This window comes from Rosa chinensis, chromosome 3, assembly GCF_002994745.2.
Source record: "Rosa chinensis cultivar Old Blush chromosome 3, RchiOBHm-V2, whole genome shotgun sequence".
NCBI lineage: Eukaryota > Viridiplantae > Streptophyta > Magnoliopsida > Rosales > Rosaceae > Rosa > Rosa chinensis.
In genome coordinates this window covers 30,869,209-30,880,691 of record NC_037090.1, presented here as the reverse complement: position 1 = coordinate 30,880,691, position 11,483 = coordinate 30,869,209, and the positions used below count along the sequence as shown (strand labels likewise).

Here is an 11,483-nt window from a genome sequence, read left to right as displayed (position 1 = left end):
GAAAAGCATGACAACATCCTTGTGAAGAACTATAATTCGAGATCTGTGGGAACAGAGCATATTCCGGAATCCAATTATAGTCGCGCCCCAAAGAGAGGGCGCCAAGAGCGAAACTCTAATCTTAGGAATACATTTGGACGTTTTGGTCCATATAATCGCTCTACTTGGGAAGGTAATTGCCAAAATAGGCGAACACGGAACCGAAGAGGTCAATGTGGAAAGAGAGAGGGAGGCAACGCCTCTGGCCAGGTTGGTGGCGCCACCAACACTAAGAGCCATCTAAATGACGCTTTTAAAGCGCCTCAATCAATGGAGTTTGAGCAAAGAGATGTATGTTCTTGATGTGGAGTGTCTGATCATTGGGCACACATTTGTAGAGCTCGTGAAGAAATTGTCACCGCCTACAAAGCATATTGTGAAGCAAGAGAAGCTCACTATGTGGAACAAGAAGATCAAGAAGATGATCTAGAGTGAAGGGTTGAAGACTATAAATCTGGCTGGGATCAATAGATCGCCAATTCTGTTTAAGTCTTTATTTTTCCAAGAGATGTAATAAGCAATTGCCATATATTTTTGTAGTAAATGTCAATGGTTTAGTCTTTCTTCAAAGAAGGCTCACCCAAAGTAAGTGTGATGTCTAGGAAGGTTATGAGATTAGTGGTACTTAATCGAGCCTTGCTCCACCGACATCTCTCTACTCACCTGGTCACATTTATTTTAGAATTATCGAAAGAAGTTAGATGACTACCATTGTTTTGCATCAGCTAGCATTTTGGATTAGATTCTCCTAATGGTTAAGAGACAATGATATACTCCATTGGCTTATGGATAAAATTTCGAGTTCTTTTCATTATGACTCAATTTTGATTCTGAGCATATTACTTTGTGAGTATGATGGCTAGGTCATCAGTATTAATTCAAGGACATGGAATAGCCCAAGTTCTACCTCCATTCAATGTATCTCTGCGTTACAGCTAGTGATTGGGTACAAGTATTTTGTACTTACGCACATTTAAGTGAGCCATTTATGTGCCAATTGTGCTGCCACAGCGCATTATGATAGGTCTTTACAGACGAATGGGCAACTCAGTTGGATTTGAGACTCCAACAATCGACCGCCACTTAATGCCCTTGTAAGGCGATCTCCTTACCGCTAGATTTGCGGATGTCACTTTGATGAGACAGTCTTCCCATCGTTAGGGGGAGATAAGAACACGAATGTTCAGCAGGAACGACATGAATTGTCATGGTCTGTCCCTACTATGTCTCAGCTCGATCCTTGTTAAAGTGACGAGATCACACACATTTGCTACAAATATGCCTGCAAGGAAGGACGTCCCTATAAGAGGACGTAGCGCTACCCTACACGGAGATAAGTATGGCACCAACGCCAAAGAGAGTGGCACTTTGGCGTTACAGGCCATGGCCCCAACTAGGATGCGTGGGAGGCCTGTGGATTCGAATGATACTTTAGCACATTCCAATCATTTGATCATCAAGACTCAAAATCTGTCTCATGAGAATCTTCCGGGTTATGGTTATCATTGGGGGACGCCTCGACGTTAGAACCTATTCCTAAGAATATAGAGCAATATGAAAATTACACTAGTGTACATGAGACGTGGGATAGAAACTCCATCATAATTGATGATGTAGTCACGCATTTCGTTGCGCATGAGTTTGTTGAGTTAGATGATATCGAACCACGCTCCGTTGATGAATGAATGCCAACGTAGAGAAATTTGGCCTAAATGGAAAGATGCGATCCAGGTTAAGTTGGATTCTCTAACGAAGAGGAAGGTTTTTGTGCCAGTGATGACAACACCTCCTAACATAAAACCTATTGACTAATGAGTCTTCGTTAGAAAGCGTGTTGAGAAAAAGAGATGGCAATCTTGCCTTATAGCGCAAGGCTTCTCACAAAACGCCTTGGAATCGACTACGATGAGTCATACTTTCTCAAATTAAAATTTTAATATCGTGCTTTATAATGGGATGACACAAGCACGAACCATTTATTGGCCGGTACAAATGCGACCCGTTTATTGGTCCGGCACGATATAAGTTCGGGCCATAAATTGGATCGGACTTTATGTTTAAGTAAATGGATTAGCACAAGCCTGACACGATAATAAATAAGCTGATCCAAACAAGACACGAAACACGAATAGACCGGCGCGGCCCGTTTGCCGCCTCTACTTCCGATAAAAGGGGATGTGCTCTCACGTGTTACGATTTTGCACGGTGTTTTATCTTAATTGTGAACTGGGCTAATTCCAACTGGGCTAATTCCGACTTTGCTAATTCCAACATTCCGAACTGTACACAACAAAATAAAAATATCTTTATCTTAATTGTTTTTGTTTTAGTTAGCAATAGCATACCATGTCCCGGTGCTCGGTGTCTGGCGCTTATTCGGTTGCTGTTGCCATCAGGCAATGAACCAAATCCAATCACTGCAATTAGGGTTCAAGAGTTTCCTCAGTCTCACCAGGTTGCACATACCTTTGATTCCTCGTGTTTCTGTTTCCTTAGTCATTTTCAGTTACAGTTGCAATGACTGACCGACATTGATAGCTTTACAGTTGCTCCCAGGAATCTTACAAGTGGAGTGCTTAGAGTAAAAGCAACAACAGCGAGACCCATTTCGAGTTCAACAAAGAAGCCCGTGCTTAAAGCAGCAATGGGAGCAAACCCCACTGTTATCAAGGTACCTCGATCTCTATGCTTTTGTTGTCGCTAACTTTTCATTGGGTTTTTGATTGATTGGTTGATTAACCTACTTTTTTAGGAGATTGAGAGTTTGAAAGGTGACCTCTCTAAGATTGAGGCAATGACAGTTGAACAACTCAGGACAACACTGAGGTAACATTCAACTCTTAAGACTTGATCGATTGATTAACCGTTTATAGGTACATGGTGTTGTTTATTATGTAATGGTAGTAAAGATTAGTGTTTTACAATGGTTTCAAACTCGACTTGCCTGTCAGGACTATCAGGGCCTCTGCCAAAGGTCGAAAATGCGAACTTGTGTCTTCATTGAAGTGCTTTCTGGAAAATAAGATAGATGGTATCTATTTCTTTCATGTGCTGCTCTGAACTAGAAAACTGGAATGAAATAACAACAATTGATTTTAGACTTTTTTTTTTTTTTTGTCTTGTTCTTCTCCAGTTTGAATGTTTAAATTTTCTTTGCATTTCCAGGTGAAAGTTCCCAGGTAATAGAACAGCAAGTATCCTCCACCATTTGTGTTGAAACTGTATCAGCCAAAACCGAGACCGAACCTTTATCTAATGAAGACCAAGTTCAGAATCTCAACACTGTTTCCGATGTTCAATTACGTCAACGGAATAAGCGAACGTCATCATCTAAGAGTAAAACTGTCGATGGTGATGATAAGGTTGTAAAGAAAGAGAAGCTATCAATTGAATCAGATGAAGTTTCAGGTACTGTAAAATGCTTCACCAGTTTCTCTTAATTGAGTGTATTTTCATATGCTTATCCAGCTAGACTGGTTGTACTTGTACTGTTGTCTATCTAGTTGGAAACCTCTCAAGGACAAGGAGGAAAGTATCTTCAAAAGCTGCGAGTATTACCGTCAAAACTGACGATAAGGGAGCTGAACCATGGACGGTTCTTGCGCACAAGAAACCTCAGAAAGATTGGATTCCTTATAATCCTAAAACCATGAGGCCCTCACAGCTTACTAGGGAGACTAAATTTATGAAGCTTATGTCGTGGAATGTCAATGGTTTAAGGGCATTATTGAAGTTAGAGGGATTCTCTGCTTTGCAACTTGCTGAAAGAGAAGATTTTGATGTATTATGTCTGCAGGAGACCAAATTGCAGGCATGCATTTCTTTCTTTTGTTTTTTTTTTTAAATTTTTTTTTATTTGCTTCTTAAAGGTTAAATAATTGTTCATTATAGACAAATTCGTTCCACAATTTGGCTTGTGAAATTTTATGCCTTTTAGCATGATGGTGTTGAGTGACACACACACACAGTGTCTGTGTGTGTGTGTATAAATATACATGTATGTATGTATAATATGTTTCTTCTAAACATTATGGGCCTATGCAAGCCCTAAAATTCATTTTCAAGAAGCTTTGCATAGTAGTAGACTTGGGTACTTCAGTGCTTGTGAGGAAAAGAAGGAGTAGAATTTTCCTTAGTGTCTTTTCTGTACATCACATGAATGGAGGTTTCTTCCATACTGACATTCATAGGACTTTGAATTCAAAAGTAGAAAGTATTAATGGCATGTACTGGATTGCTGCAAACTGCAATATCTATGCATGCTAAGCACTAGCAAGAATTTCTATTTAAATTGTTAGGAAATTTGGACAATAGTTTGTATGTTTGTGGCTGGGAAGTTAGTGTTTGCCCCATATTTTTATTTTCAAACACTTGTCCATTCAAAATAATGGAGTATCTGAATTTGCACTATCAATAATAACTCAGAATATTTCTTTCTAATCGAGGCTATCAAGCTAAATTGTATAAGTATAAACCTTGTGTTCTGAAATTAACTAAAAGGACAGTTTCTAAGCCATTAGTGGTCTCAAATATGTAACTGCTAGTATGAAACCAAATCTGCTATTGTTTATTGGCCAAAAAGATTTTGCTATTGTTTAGTGTCCATTATTTCTATAACCCTTTTCTTCTCCTTTTCTGTTGCAGTTTCTATTTTATGCATTCTCTTATTTATTAACTTTGGGTACAGGAGAAGGATGTTGAAGATGTGAAGAGGTCTCTCATAGACGGCTATGAGAATAGCTTCTGGACATGTAGTGTTTCCAAGCTCGGTTACTCGGGAACTGCGATTATCTCCCGAGTATGTATTGTATTCCTTATTTACGAGCTAATTTGATATCTCTGGAACATCTAGCATTTAATTACCACTACCGTCTTCATTTATTCCTGTGTTGCAGAGTGTTGTGGCTGTTTAATGTTAACTTAAACCGTGGTCACCTATTTATTTCCATGAAGATTTTTACAAAAATATAAATTCTGTCATCTTTTAGCAGATTCCTGTGTTGCAGAGTGTTGTGGCTGTTTAATGTTAATTTAAACCGTGGTCACCTATATATTTCCATGAAGATTTTTACAAAAATATAAATTCTGTCATCTTTTAGCAGTAAAAGGTTTGATACCAAATATGAAACCAAAATGATGAGTTTAATTATACATGAAATCTTGTTCTGGCTACCTTAAGATTATCTTGAAGAAAATATGACGCGAATGGTTTCTGAAAGTCCTACGATAGTTCAGCAACAGAGTTAATAATCAAGATTAGCTCAGTTTGCTGCTCCAGTTATTACAGGGACTTAAGAATGAAATGTGCCAGTTCATTATGTAGACATCATTATTTGAAATTTAAGCCTTCTATTTTGGGTTTTCTTGTTAATCTGGTAGTTACTATTGGCCTTTGTCTGACAGGTAAAGCCACTTTCAGTTAGCTATGGACTTGGCATGTCAGATCATGATAGCGAGGGGCGGATTGTAACAGTAGAGTTTGATTCATTTTACCTGATAAGTGGATATGTTCCTAATTCTGGAGATGGTTTGAGGAGACTGGTATGTAATGTCAAGCATACTGCAGCCTGATTCCAGGCAATAGTATTTGGGGGATGCCTTGTGGGCTAACATTGTTTTCTTTTTTGGTTCCAGACATACAGGATTACAGAATGGGATCCATCTCTCAGTAATTACATGAAAGTAAGTATGGTTTTAATTGCTTTACCTCTTGAAGTATGACGTCCATAAGATGGACTTAATTCTTTTTTCTCAAGGCTTTTTTAAATACACCAGTATTCTTGTGTTTCATATTGTATATCTTATTACAAAATTCGACCTTAATATTTCATTTCAAATTTTAGAAAATTGCTTTCTCTTTGGGGTTGTGTTGATCATCATATCTCCTCTAAGTAGTAACAATTACAATTTATATACTAAATGCTTGTAACCTTGAATGACAAAACCGCCATATTGAATTTTGTGTTCTTTTAAGTGTTTTACTTTTTCTTTTATTGGAGAAAAAAAAAGTGCTCTTTCTTCGAATATCCTTTTCTTAAATGAGACAATTTTATATGGTTTTGATGAGGTGGTATGGTGCTTATGGTTCTTTCAATTTATATCCAGGAGCTGGAAAACTCAAAGCCGGTAATTTTAACTGGTGATTTGAACTGTGCGCATCAAGAGATAGACATTTATAACCCAGCTGTAAGTTATCCAGATTTTGTTGTGAATAAATCTTTTTGGCTTCCTGGTTGGTCGCTTTAGGAAGAGTGTCCCTGTTGTATTCATAGGACGTCACCTCAGAACACTAAGAATATTGATTTCCCAAGCTTTTCCTGCACATTGTGTCAATCCATGACCTTTTACCTACAAACTCTTGCTAATACTAAGAACCCTATTTTGTAACATTGTTCACTTTTTATATGCAATGTGTCACTTATACTTGCTAGAGGCAACAAAGATGTTAGGGTTGGTGTAATCTTATAAGTACCTTTCCTGTGTCAAAGTTTTTCCATAACCCCAAACTTTCTTAATTTTTTTTTTTTAAATTTGAGTGATTGGTTATTAGGATCAGTACTCTGTCACAGAAAAACCATGAAAATCTCAACCAACATTTATATGACAAAATTAATAAATGATTTCGCCCTTATCATTTATTCTCAGGTCAAATACATTGAGCTCAGCCAAAGTTTTAGTTTAAAGTTTCAGAGGGAAATCTGTACTATTGAACCTGGCCTATTTAGAATCCCAAGTGTTCTTTATCAGCATAATACTAGCAAGTCGTATACTGGTCTCACATGATCCATATCTTGAATTGTGGCTTTTTATCCTGCAATGGCTTTTAACCTTTTTCAAGGAAAAAATGAGGGCGATAAAATAAGCAAATTGGAGCATTATGCCTCTCCAATGGTTTTGCATACAATCTCAGTTTGATATATTGTTCCTTTTACTTAATACATCTATAGGGAAATAGAAGAAGTGCTGGGTTTACAGATGAAGAACGGCAATCCTTCGGGACAAACTTTTTATCCAGAGGATTTGTGGATACATTTAGAAGGCAACACCCTGGTGTTGTTGGCTATACTTACTGGGGCTATCGACATGGTGGACGCAAATTTAACAGAGGTACTGTAATATCTGTATTCTTAGCTTGATTATTTCAGTTAGAATTCTCATTTCAGCTAATATTAGCTACTCCAATTTTCAGTAAAACTAATATAGTTCTCTATCAAGTGTTGTTTTTCCAGTCTTGACCACAAAATCTGTGGACGTATGATTTGCGTACTTATTTTTTGCATTCTTGTATATGTTCGCGTATAAGTGCATTTGCAGGTGATGTTCCTTGCAATGGTTTATATATCAAAACTTAATTGACATGTCAACCAACTGTAAATATATTAAGTGGTTTATCTTATTTGTTACCATCTTTACATTTTATATTGTCATTGCGATTTTCATCTAGGGTGGCGGCTTGACTACTTCCTAGTCTCAGAATCTGTGGCTGACAAGGTTCATGACTCGTACATTTTGCCTCATATTAGTGGTAGCGATCATTGTCCTATAGGCCTTGTAATTAAGCTGTAGGTGGGTAGGACGATGACATGAAAACCAACTTTGCGCATTGTGAATGGCTTCAAATCAGAACTCCAAGGTTCGAGGTGAAATTTTGTATTATCCTTCACCTGTAATCTACTATACTATGTTTGACGTAATGACTGACGTAGTCAGTTCTTTATTACTTTTAGTATGTTGTGATTGCCATTGTCTTCCATTTTCTGCTGTAAAAAATCAATCAAATTGGTCATTATATATTTGTGTGGTGGTTGCTATTAAAAGTTTCATGATTTTTTTTTTAATTTTTAATTTTTTGAGAATAAAAAGTATCATGAATCTAGAGGAAGTATTGTTGCACTCAAGTTTGTTTATGTGCGGTATTGAAGTTTGAAAGAGTATTAAATTCAGAAATTTCATTTGATTTCAAGGCATGCCTTTCAGTTTTAACATATCATTATATCCCATTTATGGATTGATGTAGTGAACAACTATCTGGAGCAGTGTAAGCTAGACTTCTACGATGGACTTGGGCAATTGCTCATTTTCTATGAAGAACAAAGGATTGCCAATGCTCAATGCTTGTGAGAATCAATTTCGAAAAGGAAATGCTAGACACTAACTAAAGCTAAAGGGGACATTGGACTGCCTAATCTAGCTGAACAAGAATTTTACAGACAAAGAATAAAACAAAAACCTAACAGAGGGCTGAAGGTTCAGATTTCCCATGTTTGGACTTCAAACTGCAACTGCAGGCAATCAGCTACTTTTGTCTCTTATAATACATAGCTAAAGATAACCATAGGCAATGAAAGAGAAGCTGCTGTTACTAAATAACTGGAGCTGCTTCTGAAATAGATTTATGAGACTCCACAACGCTTCTTGCAGCTTTGGTGAGAACTTGTCCATTGACACGGTGTTAGAGAAAATAGTTATGTAGAGTTGTAGACATCAGCCCCGCCTATCAGTTCAGTCTTCGTTTTCTGTGTCTTCTTCAGGGTAAAGAAAGCTCTTTGCTACACATTGAATTTCAGACTATCTAAAAACCACGAGATAGAAGGCTTGAGCACTTTGTTTCTTATAGCATCCAAAATGAATCAGTCTAAAAATGATTCTATTACATGATTAATCTTTCAATTGCTTCCCCTTAGCCACTTCTTGTGCAGCTTATTAGAGCTTCCCCTATAAAATGGTCAAGACCATATTCCATGTTCACCTACACCAAATTTAATTTCAATGCAAAAAATTTCAGCTTGTTAATTCATCGAACACCTTTTGTGCATCTATCAAACTCCACTATAAGCCTGTCTAACCAGTCAAAAATAAAAGAAACAAACAGCTGATATCGAAGTTCTGCTACAATCTTTGAGTCTGAGTTTCCCATAATCTGAAAATTACGTGTTTGAATAAGTTGAATCACGTCAAAGTTAAAATGAAGAAGGGAACCCTGCACCGCTGCACGTTAAAAGAACTAGACGCAGAGACAAAAAATCCCAAACTTTTTTTTCTCATAGTTAACGGCAATTAACGATAGTTAACAGTATAGTTAACCGGAGTTTAGATGAAAAACAAAAAATTGGGGGAAGATTGATGTGTCGATTTTAATTAAAGTAAATTCACAAGCTCTAAAGCCGGATCCTTTTTTCACAAATAGACAGTTTGAGTTTTGAATAGGTCTTTAGTTTTTGTGCTGGACTTAATTTACTTGAATAAGTGTTTGTTTCCCCATATTATTCCAAGGAGAACACCTACTTACTTATCTACGAAATGAAAATATAATCTTGTCAAATGAAGTTAGATTAGATGTTTTTGGTCCAAAATGTCGTTTGGTTGAAGAAATTAGAATTTTGTGCAAGCATGTTTGTGTAGGTTGTGTTCACTTTAGGGTCTCAACTGGAACCAGCTCATTGGTGATGCTTTGCATCTTATAACTTATGATTATGTCTCTAGGGTCCTTTGCATAGGCCATTGCATTCATCTTATGTAATTTCTCTTTAATCTCATTTTGTTTTTCTTTCACCAACCACTAAATGGTTGTGTCTGGAGGTCCTTGCGTTTCAAAAAAGCAGTTGGACATAGGGAGAGGTCTTACGTCCATGGATTCTAAAGATGTAAGAACAAGTGAGTAAACTAATAGCACTTTCTACTTGGTTTGGTATGTTCTATAGTAAATGCTCCGTATTTTGTTTGATTTAGGTGATCGAAGCTCCTTTACCAAAAGCACCACTTGATACTGGACTTGTTTGTCACTGGCTTGCTATAGAAGGTGTACAACCTGCAATTCCGGAAAATGCACCTATAGAAGGTTTGTCTCTTAAGCTTTCTCCATGCCAGCATCCTCACATACACATTGAACCTTATGTAAGTCAGTAAGTGTCTCTTTACTCTTTATGTTGCTAGGAGAACCTCATGCAAGGTCTACTCTGAGAAGTCTTCTTCTTCTTGTTTTTTTTTTTTTTTTTCAGCTACACCAATTTCTGCCATCTGTAGTTACTTGCCTTGTTGCAAAAAGATTGGGCAGACAACCATTGGGAACTTAGAGGCTTCACACCGAATCTAGTTGCTTCAATCTCCAAAAGGTTAGGCTTGCTTCGTTGCTTGTGGCATCTCTTATTGACATTGTAGTAGCAGGTGGATTATGCTAAGTTCATATATTCACTTTGTAAATGATGCGAATTATGCTTGATTTGAAGCTTCATGACTATTCTTTGTTAGTATTTATAACCTCATATTTTTCTCACGGTCGAGTCCTGGCCCAGACTCTTAGCCTGCTACATCAGGCAAACTTACTTGAAGGAGATTGAGTGCACATACTGTTTAGGTTCTGCATAATCCTTAGGTATCTGTGTTAGATTGTTAGACCAGATCACTTGTTTGAGTTGTATCTCTGTTCAGAAACTGAACTAACACACTCATTGGCTCATTGCTATCACTCTGCCTAGCACAGTTGCTCCAAATTACCTAGCAAATTTTTTAAAATACTGCTCCACATGCCATCTCTTTCAAATTCATAGACATTTTGGTGTAAGATTCATATCTTACCCATGGAATTCAACTTTTTTGTTTTTATTATTTTTCTACTTGCTGCAGGTTTGGGCAATAACACTCCAGTCACGACTTACAAAAACTTTGGTCAATGGATTTTTGGACCCAAAACGGAACTTGAAGCAACACTGTGGTGTAATTCAAAGTTTAGCTGCTATAGGCCACAGGGTGGTAATATATCAAGCTCCTTGTCTAAGATAAACTTCCGATAATGCACCATGAAATGCCTGCAAATTTGAAAATGTTCTTGAATACAAAAGGAATAGACATTCAACTAGAAGTATATATCCATCATCTTTCTCCTGTTAAGTTTCTTCTTTCCCCTAGTATTTAATGCAGCAATTGCATGAAAAATAAAAAATATATACAATTAAATAAAGCTAGCTGACTTCCTGGTCTGGCTGCAAGTATCTGCTTCTCTTTAACTTTATATATTAATCTTGTTTTGTCTCTTTGAAAGTTCAATGTGGTATAACAGAAGATCTTTACAAGACCTTTTCTTCTCAACTTAGCTGCACATTTAACATGAGGAAAACCAGTATCTAAACAACTCACGAGATGTAGAGATCAGTTAGTCAGCTCAGTATTTGCACTGTTTACATGTAAAGTCCATTGTCCCCCATTTTCTAGGCTATGCTGAAATCTTAATCTCATTTTTTTTAGAAATATTCACCTTTTAACTTTTCCTAGTGTGGGAATTTGCATCCTAGTCTTACTTGGGGCAGCATATTTAACTGTTTTTGCTTCTTTTTCTATATAGGTTAGCCTTCTGATACTATCAAATCTGGAGTCATATCTGCGATTTCTTGAACCAGAACTGCTTCTTGGTAAGCAAAAGAATGAGATAAAAGAGGCATGAAGCTTGG

General features: G+C 37.1%; 1 protein-coding gene across 4 annotated transcripts; it reads left to right on the top strand.

The window, feature by feature from the left end:
• Positions 1-2,334: 2,334 nt before the first annotated feature.
• On the top strand, positions 2,335-7,862 carry LOC112191484 (DNA-(apurinic or apyrimidinic site) endonuclease, chloroplastic). Of its 4 annotated transcripts, none has more exons than XM_040517308.1 (12): positions 2,335-2,494; positions 2,578-2,710; positions 2,792-2,865; positions 3,000-3,070; positions 3,205-3,447; positions 3,543-3,850; positions 4,727-4,837; positions 5,443-5,580; positions 5,674-5,721; positions 6,145-6,225; positions 6,987-7,146; positions 7,484-7,862. In XM_040517308.1, the coding sequence occupies exons 1-12, from the start codon at positions 2,439-2,441 to the stop codon at positions 7,603-7,605; spliced, it is 1,545 nt and encodes a 514-aa protein (XP_040373242.1). In that variant the 5' UTR covers positions 2,335-2,438; the 3' UTR covers positions 7,606-7,862. The 4 variants fall into 4 exon arrangements, with proteins under 4 accessions (XP_040373242.1, XP_024186600.1, XP_024186601.1 ...); XM_024330832.2 differs by having other exon boundaries at positions 2,991-3,070; XM_024330833.2 differs by having other exon boundaries at positions 2,337-2,494; positions 2,586-2,710; positions 2,991-3,070.
• The last annotated feature ends 3,621 nt before the right edge of the window (positions 7,863-11,483 follow it).